The sequence below is a fragment of the Ambystoma mexicanum genome, chromosome 9 (genome assembly GCF_040938575.1).
Source record: "Ambystoma mexicanum isolate Mex_15411 chromosome 9, UKY_AmexF1_1, whole genome shotgun sequence".
NCBI classification, from domain to species: Eukaryota; Metazoa; Chordata; class Amphibia; order Caudata; family Ambystomatidae; genus Ambystoma; species Ambystoma mexicanum.
The window spans coordinates 737961536-737978526 of NC_090931.1; the positions used below are offsets into that span (position 1 = coordinate 737961536).

The window sequence follows — 16991 nt, forward strand, 5'->3', positions numbered from 1 at the left end:
ATGCTTATTTTCCATTAAAGTTTCTCGCAGTCAAAAGGAATGCAGTACCGTGAGCTTCGAGAAAAGCTAGCTTCTTCCTCCTTTCTCTTTGTGGATGACGAAACGTGGGCTCAACCTGCTCTCCTGCAATTAAATAACAAAATAAAAGAGAGACCCAACGCATTCGCGCATGCAACCTGAGTCTGTTCCTGGTAGCCACCTAAGATTCTCATCTGTTTCGATGTCAGTTGCTGTATGTAGACCTTATACACTCTTTCCAATAGTCTGCCAGTAACTAGGTTTAGGTAAGAAAGATAGGAGAGCATAAACGTTTTACAGAGGTGTTGCAACATATTTTTCATCTACCCCAAGCAGCTGGATTGATATTCAAGTCTACATGTGTCTTCTCTTTGTAAGATCAGGAAGCAACACATTCTGACTATCACAGCACACTTCCTTAACCCAGGTGTCTTCTAGGCTAATCATGACACAGACAAACCTTCTCAAGTTGCATCTTTGTCAATGGAATGTTTGATAAAACTCTTTTTTTAATTAAGGTAATTTAAAAAAAAAATTTTTTAAACTGATGTACAGTTTAAATAGCAAGAAAAGAACAACATCTTTTCAAGTGATTCAAAATATAAAAAAATGGTGCTCATTTTGACTCTCTGTACTCTCTGTGAAGGATATTGGGCTATACAGAGGACATCACTTCAGGGTACCGATGATTACTCATCAGAATCATGCAACATTGGGGTGCAAGTGATCATAAGAAACAGGATGGGAAATAACATAAAAAGCTCCCTACAGCTGTGTAAGTGTCCACAAAAGTGGCTTTACTTGGACAATCACATTTGGATACTGAAACATGCAACGCCTTTCGACACATTTAAAACTATGATAACTTGTAATCTGCTTATTAACCGTTTTTCCTGGGCGTGGAAAACATATTTTCATCTATAGATTATGATATCCTCAACAAACAAGTCTTCTTACATACAAAGAGTTCGCAAGATGGAGGCAGTGGCTGTAGGCTGTCTTGAGACCTTCTTTTCGTACTGAGGTAGATTAAGGGACCTTCTTCAACCAAGTTGGCCAACATGACTTGTGGCACCTCCCATCTTTCTTCACAGCCTTCTATTTCATTTAATATTTTCATCAAAACTTTGTGCAGTCTGTCCACCAGAAAACGTGAAGATGCCTTGATTATCCACATTTAACTTTCAGGTTACAAGTTTGAATTCTGCACGGGCAGACTCAGCCTTTGCTCCTTCCGAGGTTGAAAGAAGACGTACCATTAAGTTGGATCATTGCAAAAACTGTTATTATTCAGCTTCAATGCTACAGGTTCTTGTGTTTGTTAATGTTAATATTATGTTTCTCACACACAAGCATTCAAATAGCAAGGGATACCACATTCTTTTTCTCATTTCATATTGTCAGCTTTTTGATACACCACTGAAAAGCATATTTTAACCATTTTTAGTGCAATTAATGACCTGCCTGGTCACTTTGATTTTCAGGTATCAAGTTGTTCTAGTGTGGCTCGTGTGAAACCAAAACCTTTGAAACCCATTCTCACCAGAAGAGCAGACTGCTATTCCCTCCATACTGGCATCATTTGAAGTACTGTTGCACCTTTATTAACCATAGTTCCTTGTTAAGTTAGGTTCTCAAACATGTTCCTAAAAGATGGTGAATGGTTAGTTTAGCATAATGATGATTTTGCAAAAATATGGACACTTAGTTTCAGATAATTTGTTACCTGTATGGGAAAAAACGCCATACATAGTGTGTCCCCTCTGCACCTTTTTCTCGGATTTGTGGAGGGATGCATGTGCACCAGCAGAATGACTAGTGTCACCTTGTCTGTCTTATATAAACTGTTGTCACTTTGAGGATATTTAGAAAAGCCATTTCTGCCTGCAAAATAAGCTTTCAGAATAGTAATGTGCTAGTCCGGCTAGTAAGATGCTCCATGTGTACTAAATAGTGCTCAACCAAGTGTGACCTTTTCAGCCCTTTCATTTATGGTAAGACAACACAGTACTAAACAAATTGGTTCATGCGATTGCTCTAAAAGGTCAAAGTTGTCACGTTATAATAAATCTGCCTCCAATTAGATTAACCTTGTATGATAAAGATAAATGTCCAGAACACACATTTCACCGTTTCTCAGACTGCCAGAATGCACAATACTACACTGGACCATCTACAGTTGTTGAGTTCTATAAATAATAATAAGCATTACTAAAACCTGTACTTTCTCCTGTTATATACAGAAGGTTATCTAGTCTAAATAAGGCAAATGTATTTTCTATTTTATATAGAAATGATAAAGAATAGTAGTAACGTGACATGTTGTTTTGAAAAATTGTTTTGTAAATTCGAGTTAAAGACTAGTTAATTTTATTGGGATGATTTGTACAAAATGTTAAGAATAATTAAGAGACTTTGCTTTGGGTAGACTGAAGATAGAAAAGTCTATATTTAACATGTGACAACTTAATTAGAGTTTAACCATATTCATGTTTCCAATGAAAATCGGTGCATTCTTTCCCACAACATAATAACTGTAAGGTTGAATTGTATTCTACTGTGCATGATTTTAGTTATTGGTCGATGATAGCTCAATATGTGTGTCAAAGCCCTTATACTGCACAATCACAGTCTTTTAATCTATATTCTTATGTTAAGAGTGCCTTACAATGTATCAGTTATTACCATAGTGGTCTATCAGCACCAAAGCCTGCCCCGAGGGTGCCATAATGTGCCCACCGCCAGGGATATCCAGAGCTTACCCTCTGAGAGGATTGAAAATGGCAGCAGAGGAGGGGAAAGGGTGATGGGGCATTTGTACAGGTAAGAAAGGCAATGAGGGTTTTGGATGGACGGTATCTGTGATAGTTTACATGGATATGTAGCGCCAGTATAGAATAATCAAAGTGTAGTGCTAATCAGAAAAGGATGAATGCTTAATGCTCCGCTGAAAGAATATATCCTCTGGGGCAGTTTCTAGTACTTACTGAGATGTACTGAAATCAGACAGTGAGTGAATGTGTAATGGTCTTGAGATGCACTTTAAGCTACCCTTGAAGCATCAAGGTTTGTTTATCTGTTAAGTGTTACCATACTCGGACAGACCTCAGAGAGATAGATCTGAAATTGCCCAGCCAGCTGCCAGAATTGAGGGAGCCCAGAGTGGACTCTATGCAAGGTGAATAAGGTGGGCACAAGGGAAGAGAAAGCAAGTGTGTGGGACATTCCTCAGAGTGCCATTCATGAATGGCCACATATAGAAGGGACAGCTGCGGTGGCAGGTGTCACAAAGCCATGTGAACTCCACAAGGATGAAACATAAGGATTTGTTTGATAAGGTTTCTTCAGGCCTGTATAAATGTTTGGGCCACTCAAAAGATTTATAATCGCAAAATGTCTTCCCAATTTCAAAAGGGTTTTTGGTGAGACTTTCCGAGTCATCATACTTTTTTCATTTCATATGTTTATTCTGACAAAATAGTTACATAAAATGTGCACACACAATGCATATAAAATCACATTCATCATATAGAACTTTAGTGGGCATACATAAAAACAGTTAAGACGCAGACACTAAGATATTAGTCTTAGTGTGTGCGTCTTAATTGATCTTAATATCATTCTGTGCTTATACCAGGTTGTTCTTATCCTAAAACCTCTAGTGAAGTTCTTTTAGAGCACCTATGAAAATGACATTAATACTGGCCTACACTGTCCAAAGCTCTTCTGTCTCAAGATAAACAACATATTTGGCTTCCTAATGGCTTTATAAAAAGGGAAAGGTTTTAAAAAAATATAAAATTATTCCAATATCATTAGTGCAGAAGGGATGAACACACTCACTAATGTTTCCTTTGGTCCCTCCTGCCTGTCACTAGTTCAAGCTGGAGCAGATTGTGCTGCATGCAAATAATATGAAAGCGATCAAAACTAATAAGCAACCAAAGTAAATCCGGTTCATTTTGGGTGATATGCTAATAACAGAAAGGGGCGATTGCTAAGCTTTGGCATCTGTAAGATGCAGGTAAGTCTGTTATTTTCCTTGTAAGAGAGATTGTACTTGTTCTTCTGCTCCAATTAGGATGCTATCTGGATAATAAAACCATGGCAAAGCATTTACATATCAAAGAATTTTTTTAACTTTGGTCACCTAAAGATTTTTTTAGCAGAGAATGACTTTGCCGAAAGTCTTTTAACAACAATGTATTTAAAGTCACATGGCCATTGAACCAGATCACGAGACACAACATGACTGGCGCTCGGTTCCCGAAATCCTCAAGATGCGCCAGACTGAAATCATTATGCTTGGAAAGTATTCACGATGATTCAGGGAGGTCTAACAGCTTCCTACAAAAAACATACTCCACTGATTTTATTAGAAACAGGTTTGAATAGCCCCATACACTAGCCCAGTATATTGCTAAAGATTGTTAGTCTAGCAATGCCCCCCCTCCCTGTGTCATGCTTAAAACTTGCTTCCTGATATGAGCGTTTCTTCTTAGAGCAGATGAAAAGTGGATTCCTAAAAATTTGAAATCTCTTACAATATTTAAAGGTTGAGCATCACCATAATAAGCAGTTGTGGGCTCTTGAAACCCTGCTGATCACCCTTACTGAATATTTGGAGGCATTGGTCTTAAAACCCCTTCTGTCATAAAAGAACAATACACACCTATTCAAGATTTGAGGACTTTTGTTGTCCCGACAAGCAAAACAACATCGTCAAAGACTTTAGAGAGGCCAGTGAATGCGTAGAGCAACAACTCTCCCCGCCGGTTTACATATTTTGAAAACACAAGAAGATTTAAATCCAGATTGTGTGTGCCCAAACCCTCTAAATCAACACTGGGTATCAACTACAATGCCTGCTTGGAGTCTCTATTCGAATAAGCGATGATAAACTAGGCGGCCAAGAGTTTGGATGTCCTATCTAGCAAAGAGATGGGGCAAAGGGCGCAGGTAACGTCCTATCACCCTTGTTAAACATTATGATCGCTATTGTCTAGCTATGCAGTCTATGGTTTGTAATAGCAGTCCTATTGCAGACATTAAAGGAGAGGAGCCCACAATTCATGAAATGAAATTCAAACATTTATGAAATTATATTTTTTTCTGGATGAGTTTGAGATCTAAGTTTTCACTTCTTAAGCATCACCTGTTATAATTTAAATTAATTTCATCCATCAGGGGCAAAGTGCTCACTGAGGAAGCAAGACGACACGGAGCAACGCAGGTTCAAGCCTCGGGTCCGCGCTTAGAAACCTCTGGGTATTCAGCGCGTTATAAATAATATATATATTTTTTTATTATTATTATTGTATTTGGTTTACAAAACCTTTTACAAAAATTGAAAACCGTACTATACGTAATAAAAATAAAGAAACCCCAGAGGTCTTTGAAGGAAAGAAAACAAAGAAAAAAGAACTAAGAAAGGAGAGTGACACATGAAAAAAAAAATTCTAAAACAATTTTCCCATTTCCCTAAAAAAACACAAATATTAACATTAAAAATAAATAAAGAAAAAGGAAAATGGAAAGGCTTTCCGATTAAAACAATAATTTCCAATCACTATAAAGGGTCTTTCTGATCCTCCCCTCTATTCAGTCCTTTCATAATGCATACTATACCAGATAAACCGGTCAGGACACTCTAGTTAGTTTTTCCACAAGCTTCTACTCATGCTATTTCAAAAGGGGATATTGCAGTTTTATAGCAACCAATCATATCATATCATATCATATCATATCATATCATCCTTGTTCTCTCTCTTTCTCTCTCTCTCACTTCCTCATCCCCGCACCAAAGAGATTAAGTTCAAGAGGGTAATGATCACTTTCAGGGTGGATGCAATCTTCATATCAACATTGTGGGCAAGTGATGAGAGTAATGTAGAAATAATGAATGGTAGAAATGGCCTCATTGCCCACGCAAATCTGGCCTAGGCAGTCAAGAGTCAGATCTGACTTTCATCTGAATTAATCCATTCTCAAATAGGAAGTTGTAAAAAGGGCCACCTTTACAACATGTCTGTTTTGATTTTAAAGTCTCTCTGAAGAATCAATATGGGGTTCAAACCGTCTTTCAAATATAAATGTGTTGGAGCCTGTTTTTTTTATATTGGGTAATGCAAATTTACCAAATATAATGAGTTAGACAACTGTAACATCAGTAGATCGGGTGAGACTATTTAATTTCTCTCAATTTATTGCTCATAGGACTCGTGATCCCAATGTTGCAAGCCCTCTAGAGTTATAACCTCTTCTGTTGATGATTGCTTTAGCTCAAAAATAGGTTAAACCATCTGTTTGAAAGTTGTCCTCAAGCCAGGAATCCTAGCGATATATATATATATATATTTCGGAGGCTTGTGGAATCTGCTTAGATCACATGCTGTGCATAGGCCGACATCTAGTGGAAGCTGCAGAGTATTACAGTTTGTTTTTCGAAACTCGAAAATGGGCGTCGACACAGGGCGTGCCAGTAATACTATCCCTAGTGTGACGTCCACTGTACCCATGATCCCTCACGCGTCTAGGACCCTCAGATTGTTTTTTTCTGCCATACTGGTCGGAAGCATCCCGCGGTGTTCCCTGGCCTTAGCCATAATTTTGCAAAAATACATAATATTTCCTCGTTTTCTATATCCCAACGTCGAGTCACCGAAGTTCGACACTCGACGCCGACCGGAGAAGAAAAGAACCGTCGAGAGCTGCACGACAGACTTGGGCCTAGGAAGGCCTCTGGCCTCGACCCGGGCCTTGGAAGGCCTCTGCCTCTACAAGTAGGGAGAGTGAGGGGTGGTACATACTCAATACTCTATATATATATATATATATATATATATATATATATATATATATATGCATTTTCTTATATATTCCTACACACACTAGCCCGCTGCCATAGGGTGCATATGGAGGGTACCCCTTTCCAATTTTGCCCTAAATGCAACCGCAAGTACCCTTGGGTTGACAGATACGCTACCTGTAACCTCTGCTTGCCAAGGGACCACCCCGAGGCAAATTGCAGAGCGTGTAGTCGGTTTAAACCGAAGACTCTAAAGGACCGTTCGATTAAACGTTGGGCCCACCACGCCAGGCAACGAGAGGCCATGGAAGCGGAGGGCGCCTTCAGTGATGGCAGCAACACCATCCTATCGGACGGCGAGGGCAACGTGGCGTCGAGAGACAGCCAAGCGCAAGTCCCCGACCTCGGAAGGTTGTCCGGCAGGGCAGCTATGGGGAACACTCCCGGCGACACAAGCGCTACCCACGACACATCCACTAAGCACTCGAGGTCCAACCGAGATTCGGCGTGCGCGTCGAGTTCTCAGAAAGAGGCACGCAGAGAACGGTCCACCGAATCGGTGTCCTCTGGGCGTTCTTGATCAAGATCGCTGCATGACACCAGGCAACCATCCACTGTTGCCAAGAGTGCCTCGCTCCCTAAAGTAACGGAGGTTTGATCGTCGGGAGACGAAGACGACCTTCATCCACAAGCCGCACTCCAGGGGTCGGCGTCAGCAGACCGCAGGACGGCTGCTCCCGTGCCCCGACCTCCACTCGCTAAGGAAAGGGACACCACCCCCGAATCTCGACGCCAGACGTCGAAGAGCTCCGAAAAGGTGAAGACACCGGGGAAGCACTCTTCCAGTCACGGGGAGGGGGGAATACAGCAGAAAAAGCATTCTCAGCCTTCATCTGCACCACAGACACATAAGGACAAGTCACAACCTTCTGAAAAGATAGCCAAGACCCCTGCACAAGGGCATAGGTCCAGTCAGGAAGGGAAACACTCTCAGGAGAGGGTAATCCCCAGTTCTAAGGAATGGTCAAGTGAGGATATAGACAGACAGTCATGTCTAGAATGTCATCCCTAGCAGACTTCTATGCTAAGAATCCACAACACTTCGTCGCCTATACCCCTGACTGGGCAACCCCCTCAGGGTCTAAGGACCCGTAACCCCCTGGTAAAAAACCTGGAGTTGAGGCGCCAACGCAAAGTAGGTCTTCTGACCCTTACCACGTTCAGCCATACTCCCTATATGATGAGGATCCATCATTTAACGAGGATCCAGAATTGGCCACGTTGGACGTCCATACTGGAATGGATTACTATGGGGATGAGGAGGCCCAAGAGGAGGACGAAGATGACGCAGAAGTCTACAGAGTAGACTCCCCAGTAGACAAGGAACCTCTGGTTACAGACTCTCCTGTCGACAACCAACCTTTCTTAAATGAGGTTTTATCTAGAGCGGCTGAACACTTCCGCATAGATACGCAGGGAGCACAGGAGGAGAGGGACTTTGCCGAGGAACTAGTGGGAGAGAAGAGACCTGTTGCCCAGGCCATCCCTATTCTCAAGTCAATACAAAGGAGAATAGACCCTTCCCTTCTCAATCCCAATCTCACCAGGGCAGTAAACCCCAGGATTGAAAAACTGTTCAAGGCAGCCCAATCAGACCCACTCTACATAAGGGGGCAACTGAAGCCGGACTCCCTGGTAGTGACTAATACCCGGAAGAGGGCAGGAACACCCTTATCATCTTCTGAAGCTCCCCGTGACAAGGAGAGCAAGAAGATCTATGATTTGGGAAGGAAGGTAGCCTCCACTTCCGCCTACCAGGCAAGGATTGCCAACTCCACCCCCCTACTGGCGAGTTACAACTGCCATCAGTGGGAAGAAGTTGCGGCACTCATTGACTCCGCCCCGGAACCTTTAAAAAGCCAGTTGGCGCAGGTTTCGTAGGAGGGAAGAGCCGTGTCTGGTTGCATCCTTAAGGCAACCTTTGATGCCGCGGATAACGCCGGCAGACTGATAGCAGAGAGTACTGTTATCAAAAGACATGTTTGGTTACGACAATCTGGGTTTAAACCCGAGACACAAGCATCTCTAATAGAGAAACCAGTGGAGCACGATCTACTGTTTGGTAAGGCGGTAGAGGACACCTTAAAAAAAGTGAAAAATTAATATGAGACTCTCAAATCTCTGGGCCAGTTAACTAACAAACCCCCCAATCAAAGAGAGAATGGCAATTTTCGTCGCCCACGCGGCCAAAACTCACAAAGAGGCTCCAACTATTCCCAGGGGCAGGGTACACCATGGAATAACAACAACCAGCAGTCTACCCAAGGTTATGGCAGGGGTAACAAGAGGGGACGTGGTAAGGGTAGAGGTAGCCCCAATAGAGGCGGCGGCACGCCTCCAGCAAAACAGTGACGTTCCGTTCAGGGTCCATTCTCACGCATCCCCAGTAGGGGGACGCATCACCAACTTCACCCAAGCTTGGGAAGGGATCACATCAGACAGATGGGTGCTGTCCACAGTGTCCGCAGGATACTGCATAGAACTGTTAGAGCGTCCCCGAAACCACCCTCCACGTCAAAAAGTACATTCATTAGACCACCAGAAGATCCTCCTCGAAGAGATCACCAATCTTCTAGCAAAGGACGCGATAGAACTCGTGCCGGGACACCAGGTAAACAAAGGTATTTATTCAACTTACTTCCTTGTGCCAATAAAAGATTTGACAATGCGCCCAGTATTGGATTTACGGCCTGCAAACAAGTATGTCAAGCCCCAAAAGTTTCGCATGACTGCTCTACAAGAGGTAATCCCCCTCCTAAAAATTTGAGCATTGGGGATTACATGGCAACATTGGACATGAAAGATGCCTATTTTCATATTTCCATGTTCCCAGCGCACAGAACATTCTTGCGCTTCAAGGTGGACAGTCAGTACTACCAGTTGAAGGTACTGCCCTTCGGTATAGCCTCGGCTCCAAGGGTATTCACCAAGGTACTGGCGGTGGCGGCGGCACACCTACGCAGGGAGGCAATCCCAGTGTACCCTTACCTGGACGACTGGCTCATCACGGGGGAGACCCCAGTAATTTGCAGATCAAGTATTCAAAGAACTATTGACGACCTCTTCGAATTGGGTTTCTCCATAAACTAGAAAAAGTCAAGTCCTGTGCCAAGCACCGCCAAACAGTTCCTAGGAGCTGTCCTAAACACACAAGAAGGGTTGGCCTTTCCATCAGAGGAAAGAATTCGGAATCTAATGCTGCAAATTCCGCTATATCAGGTCGGTCACCAGATAACGGTGCGCAAAGCGATGCGTTTGCTGGGCATGATGCCGTCATGTATTTACCTGGTCCCCCACACGCGCCTGCGCATGCGTCCCATGCAAGAATGGTTGGCGAAACAGTGGTCTCAGGCAAGTGGTCAGTGGGAAGATCTAGTGGTCGTTTCGCCAACACTTGTACAAAGTCTTCACTGGTGGACAAGAGAAAACCTGTCAAAGGGGAAACCCTTTTACGATCCCGAGATACAGGCTGTAGTCACAACAGACGCATCCCTGTCAGGGTGGGGAGCACACCTTCTCCACCACACAGCTCAGGGTCTCTGGTCCCACTCAGTGGCCAAGAATCATATCAGTCTGCTAGAACTTCTGGCAGTATTCAGAGCTCTTCAGGCTTTAGAGCCCTACCTGTTAAACCTGTCAGTGCAGATCCTGACAGACAGCACAACAGCAATGTTTTACCTGAACAAGCAAGGAGGGACTCGTTCGCCAAATCTGTCCAAGCTTGCCCAGAAAATGTGGATATGGGCACTCAGACGGAACATCTACCTGTCATCTCAACATGTTCCAGGGGATCTCAATTCTCTGGTGGACGCTTTGAGCAGGGATCCCCTCCCACAAGAACACGAATGGTGTCTACACAGAGAAATCGTAGAAGATCTCTTCTCTCAGTGGGGTTTCCCCACTATAGACCTTTTCGCCACAAGCAAAAACAGACAGTGTCCAGGATTCGCATCCAGGTTCCCCCAACCAGACTCCCAGGGGAACGCCCTGTGGATGAACTGGTCAGGGATGTTTGCGTTCGCTTTTCCACCAACCCCCCTCATCAGGAAGGTGGTCAACAAGATGCATAGGGAATCGATGACGCTCGTCCTAGTTGCTCCCATGTGGGCGAGGCAGCTGTGGTTCCCACACTTACGCAGACTAGCGGTGTGCAAACCCATCAAGCTCCCGTGCGGGTACAACCTACTGTCCCAGCACCAAGGTCAGACAGTACATCCTCAACCCAACTCAATGAACCTGGCAGCATGGCTCCTGAGGTCATAGAGTTTGGACATCTCAGTTTACCTCAGAGATGTGTGGACATCCTAAAAAGAATCTAGGAAGCCAAACACAAGGTATTGCTACTTTGACAAATGGAAGAGATTCGTTATCTGGTGCCAGAATAAGCAAATCAACCCAGTTGATTGCACTCCTTCCACTATATTCACCTACATGCTCTACCTGCTGTACGCAGCGTTGGTATTTAATTCGCTGAAGTTACACCTGGCAGCTCTGTCAGCGTACACCACCTCGCATAACAAAGTATCGTGGTGGAAAGTACCAGTGGTTAAAGCCTTCATGGAAGGAGTAAATAGACTTCACCCTCCAATTTCTAACCCACCACCAGGGTGGGACCTTAATGTAGTGCTTGCTAAACTCATGGGCCCTCCTTTCGAGCCCATGCATAAGAGTAGTATCAAACACCTGACATATAAAACTGCCTTCTTGGTAGCCATTACGTCTATAAGAAGGGTCAGTGAAATTCAGGCTCTGTCAGTGCAGGACCCTTTCTTTACTGTCCATAAAGATAAACTGGTTTTACGAACACACCCTAGGTTCTCACCTAAGTTTATTTCCAAATTCCACGTGAACCAGTCCATTGAGCTTCCGGCTTTCTTCCAAGACCCACAAAGCTCGGCTGAGGTGAAACTACACACCCTAGATGTGGGTAGGGCGGTCCTATACTATGTAAACAAAACCAGACCGCTGAGGAAAACAGACCAACTGTTTGTCTCCGTAGCTACAGGCAAAGAGGGAGATTGCGTCTCTAAAGGTGCCATCTCTAAGTGGATTATAAACTGTATCCAGCTGTGTTACTCCCTTTCTGAAAAAACTCTGCCTTTCACGCCAAGAGCCCACTCTACAAGAGGCATTGGGGCCACTCTGGCTTTTATTGCAAATGTACCCCTTGAAACCATTTGCAAAGCAGCTACCTGGAGCTCTATTCACACTTTTACTCAGCACTACTGCATTGACACCCATTCCAAGACAGATACTCAAGTGGGACAAGCAGCTCTATGACATTTATTTGCTCATGACCCTTCTCACATCCCACCTCTTTCTTCTAACACTGCTCGCTAATCTATGCACAGCATGTGATCTAAGCAGATTCCACAAGCCTCAGAAGGGATACATTACTCACCGTAATCGTATTTCTGATGCTTGTATCTGCTTAGATTCACATGCAACCCGCCCCTCCTCCCCTCTGAGGGAAGGCGCATGGATGCTTGTAGTCTTATCTTTCTATCTATCTGTTTGGATAATCTGTACTCGCGCTACTCCTCATGCTACCTCATGTCAGAAAAAATAAAATTGAGGGTCCTAGACGTGTGAGGGATCATGGATACAGTGGACGTCACACTAGGGATAGTATTACTGGCACGCCCTGTGTCGACTCACATTTTCGAGTTTCGAAAAACCAACTGTAATACTCCGCAGCTTCCACTAGATGTCGGCCTATGCACAGCATGTGAATCTAAGCAGATACAAACATCAGAAATACGATTACGGTGAGTAATGTAGTAATGTATCCCATATATATATATATATATATATATATATATATAACACATTTAGAGATGTAATCTATCCAAACTGGAGTGCTTAATTTTAAAGACACTTTCAACATTCCATTCCAGGGACCTAGTGGAGTTTGCATCCTTCTCAGCATGCTCCACAAAGGGCTTAGAGGCCAATGAGTGAATCCGTCCAGACGTGGCTGCTTGTTGGTCATGCAGCCAGCTTTGGGAATGCATATAAAACTAAGTTTAGACTGTATTAAGAATAAAACACAAAATCTTTAAAAGTTGTTGATCACTGCTTGCGAAGATGCCCTATAGAAGAGTTGCCCCTAGACATATTTGTTCCCAGGAGATTGCAAGATAGAACATTTGAGGTCCCTTTCTTCAATACAGTCTGTCAATTATTTTCTTTGCACAGTGTAAACATTTAGAATACAGCAGATGGCAAACTAACAGGGTTCTATCCTCAAAAATGTGGGTTTCCCAATCATTCTGGTACCCATGTCAGGACCACCACAAATGGAGCTGCTGCAGTGGGAGGAAGGTATAAGGTGGAAAACAGTTGAAAATATTTCCCTTTATGAGAATACTTAGATGCAACAGGCATCACAGTTTTAGAAGTGGTGTCTTATGCTGTACTATGCTCAGGGTATAATTATTATCTTCACTATTCTCTGCTTGTCTTGCACTAATAACTATAAGGTTGGATTCCAGTCTCCCCTGCATGACTTTGGTTGTTGGTCGATGTTGGCTCAATATGTGTGTCGAAGCCCTTATGCTGCACTGTTACAGCCTTTTTATCTTGGGCCATTCATTGCCAAAGACTGAGTATTGGTTCTTATTTGGTTGTTTACAGTATGCTGCTCAACCACTGACAATCTTTCAGAAGTAGTCATTACCAGTGATTCCTGGAGTATCAACGATTTCTGGATTAACAGTTCCAAATAAGACCCATCCATCAAACGTTGAAACAGGATAGATTTGAGACAGCCTCCATTTTATGATCTATGGCAAGGACTGTACATGCTGCCTGGGTTGATAATGATTTTGCTCTTGGTCTGGAAAGGTTTTTAGTTTTGGGTTTAGATTTCAATCTGTGTTATTGTTTTAGTTGTCCTATATACTAGCCAATAAGACTTTGTTATGTGATGTTTGTTTTTTCAGCTGCTTGTTCTTGGGAGGTAATTCTAGAGGTGGTTGTAGCTCTACTAATTTCTCCGGTGGCAAAGCAGAATATATTTGCGCTGTTATGTTTGCATCCCCGATCCTTGTTCAAATGTGCCCCTTTCATTGAATTTCATATTTTAAACATTTTTCAGCCAGGCTGATCTTACTTTCTTACTCCTTTACAACTTTGATAAAATATAAAACAATAGAATGTGTGAAAAGACTTTTCTATGGATCAGTAATATTTAGTGGTAGCACTGTTGACTTCTGTTTAGCTATTGCCAAAAATTACAGGGAACATTGTCATGACCTTAGCCCCACTGTATGTTAACGGGGCCCTAAAGACCCTATTTGGCCCCCCTCGGATCCCTTGGAGCCAGTCCTGGCGCTGTTGGCATCGGAGGCACATACTAGGACGGAGTTTCAATGGGCAATGGACAAGCATGGCCGCCCCCATGAGGACTAATGGGGAACGGCACTCAGCGGTCTAGCATCCAGGGCGGGGCCCTCCCCGAAGGCACCTGGGATACCTGCTGGGTATTTAAACCACGCCCGAATAGAGGCACGCGCTTCGCGTTATTCTGCTCTTGCAGCGTGACGTTCACCGGGTCCTGCTCAGCATCCTGGCCTGCACGGGCGAGAAAAGGCAAGAACTATTGTCATCCTTACCTGCCCAGCGGCATCCTCCGTCAACCGAAGTCGTTAAACGTTCATTGTCCTCCTCCGGCACCATCTCTGGAAGGTAGAGCGGGAACAAGACATAGAGTAAGCTACTTACCAGTCTGTCAGGAAGGCCATCGTCTCCAGTACATCTTCCGCCTGCTTGGGTTCCGGAGAACCATTCTTCCTGGATTCTTCTCGACCTGCAAGACAAACAATAGCACAGGTTAGCCACTTGCAAGGACGCTTGCAGCGCCGCTTGGCGCATCCATCTTACCTTCTCGAACTCAGCTACAGCATCCATCCTCAGCTTTCAACATCTGCAAGAAAAGGGGAGAAGGTTATTTGGTGCTTAAACCAATATAGACATTGCTCTCATCTTAAAAGACTTACCTGAAAAGCAGAGTCACAGCCGGTCTGGACTCCGGCCCTCGCCAGTGAAGAAACTCGGCGGTACGGTGCCATCGACAACATGCCTCTACCCAGCGCGGCATGATGGAGAGCGCATCTTAATAGAAATCAAGGTGAGAGACGTACCCAGGGGGAACCGCAAGGGGAACCCGGGAGGTGGGTCGCAAGGGGAGGAACAGCAGTTAAACTTCACCTCCTGTCTTCTAGAACCAATCCTCGACAGCACGAACTCCAGTGAAGGTGAGGGGTCCTGGAGAGCATCCCGGCCAGTCGAGGGACGTCCCCGTGGATACAAGGTGAGCGTTACAACATTGTGCAGTTATATGAACAAAGTGCAATACACTAGATGTAAAATAGCACAAATATGCTTGAGGAAAGTGATAAATGCCACATGCCAGGAAACGCAAAGTAATGAAAAATAGTTGATACAAAATAAACAACCGTGGTGCGGGGGGCGTGGCCAGCAGCCATGGAGTAGACAGCAGACCTCCGTTTCTCCCGCCAGATACGACACTGATACACTTTAAAAAGTAGATAAAGTCCGTTGAGAGGGCGACCGGCTAGAAACAGAGACAGGATGACCAGCAAACAGCCTTGCGTTATCCGGCGGTAACGTGGGCAAGATGGCGGTGCCTGCAGGATGAGCCCTGCTGGAGCACCATGAGAAGTGGAGGGTGGGGTGCCCTCCCCCAGCAGAACAGAACGTTCTCCCCTCGGCTAGCAGACTGCATGCAAGCACGCAGAAGATACACTGAGTGTGCCGATGAACCAGGGACAGAAGCGGCGGCCCCACGGTGGAGCCCAGGGGCGCTGGTGCCTGCGAAAGGCACGAGCGGAGCGAGACACCCCCGTCCCCAGAACAGTTAACAGCCTTTGGGGCCCGCCCCGAGAGCAGAGTGAGCCGACGGCATCTCGCTGGGAAGCAGGGACGCTGAGGCCGCTGCAGTGAGCAGCCTCGAAGAGCCTGCAGGCGGCATACGATCAGGCCAGTAGAGCGGTTTGGAGGGCCTGGCTGCAGTGCCCGCCCCAGAGCTGCGGCCTGGTGGAAGGGGCAGGCATCAAGAAGGCACTAAGAGGCACACACTTTAGGACACTCATGGGAGGCGGAAAAGGAGCACAGAGCCCTTAACTCCACGAGGACTGAAACAGGCAGCTGTTAGCCTCGCTCCACGTGAACTGCATGCCGACGGGAACATTGCAGGGTAACGGTGGTGCCCTGAAGTGGTGGCGGACTTCCCCCTGGGAACCACAGGACAACGGAACTGGTCTGGCTGCAGCACTCACCCAGCAGCACAAGATGAGGGGTGTTCTGTGCATTTAGAGGATGCTGGGGTGAATCCATCCTATGGGGCCCAGTCCGAGGGGGACACACGTACACAGGCTGACTGATTGAAGGGCAGATCATCCACCCTGGATGCCTTGTAACCATAAGGGTAGTGGGCATGAGAGAGTTCTGCACCCATGCTGGAAGAGCAGCACAAGGGCAAGTTGGAGCAGACTTAAACAGACAGGCAGGGTGCCTGCCCCACGGTGAGGACAACAAGGAGTGCTGACATTACTGGGCAGCACTGAGAATAGGCGGATGGACTGCAAGTTGTCGTAATAAGGGTCAGCGACTGCACCGGGAGACTGGCATGATCTGTGGGGTGGAGCCGCTGCAAGAGACACCCTGGAGAGGTTGACGGGATGCCTAAGCCAGGATAACGCACAAGGCTGGAGCACGCCCAGAGGGGAGTGATTGCGGGCACGTGGCACCCTCATACGCAGGCTGACTGGAAGACAGCGCAGCACCCACCCCGGACAGTCAGCACTCACTGAATAAACAGGTATAGGTGCCCAAGCGGGATGAACGGGCTGTGCAGATGCCGGACAGACAGCACAAGGGCAAGGCCAAGCAGACGAAGATGAAGGCATTCACCCGTAAAGGAGACAGAGGTGGCGAGACATCACATAGCAGCACGTATGTGCAGCCGGAAGGGAAAACAGATGTTAAATGTTAAAGGTATTTGTACCGCACACCGTCACCAATGGAATTGGTCCCCAGGCGCTCAGGCAGATCTGCAAACGAGTAGGCACGTGGGTTAGTA

At 45.3% G+C, this 16991-nt stretch overlaps 1 protein-coding gene across 2 annotated transcripts in view; it reads left to right on the forward strand.

Moving 5' to 3' along the window:
• Positions 1 to 16991, forward strand: part of ANKAR (ankyrin and armadillo repeat containing) — a 1891262-nt gene that overhangs the window by 1793714 nt on the left and 80557 nt on the right. Inside the window, exon 25 of one of the 2 annotated variants that reach the window (XM_069615642.1) lies at positions 21 to 2279. The exons of the other annotated variant lie outside the window; for it this stretch is intronic. Coding sequence (XP_069471743.1) covers positions 21 to 70 — 50 coding nt within the window. The 3' untranslated portion in view covers positions 71 to 2279. Of the gene's footprint in view, positions 1 to 20; positions 2280 to 16991 lie in introns of those variants that run through there. 2 annotated transcript variants of the gene reach the window in all.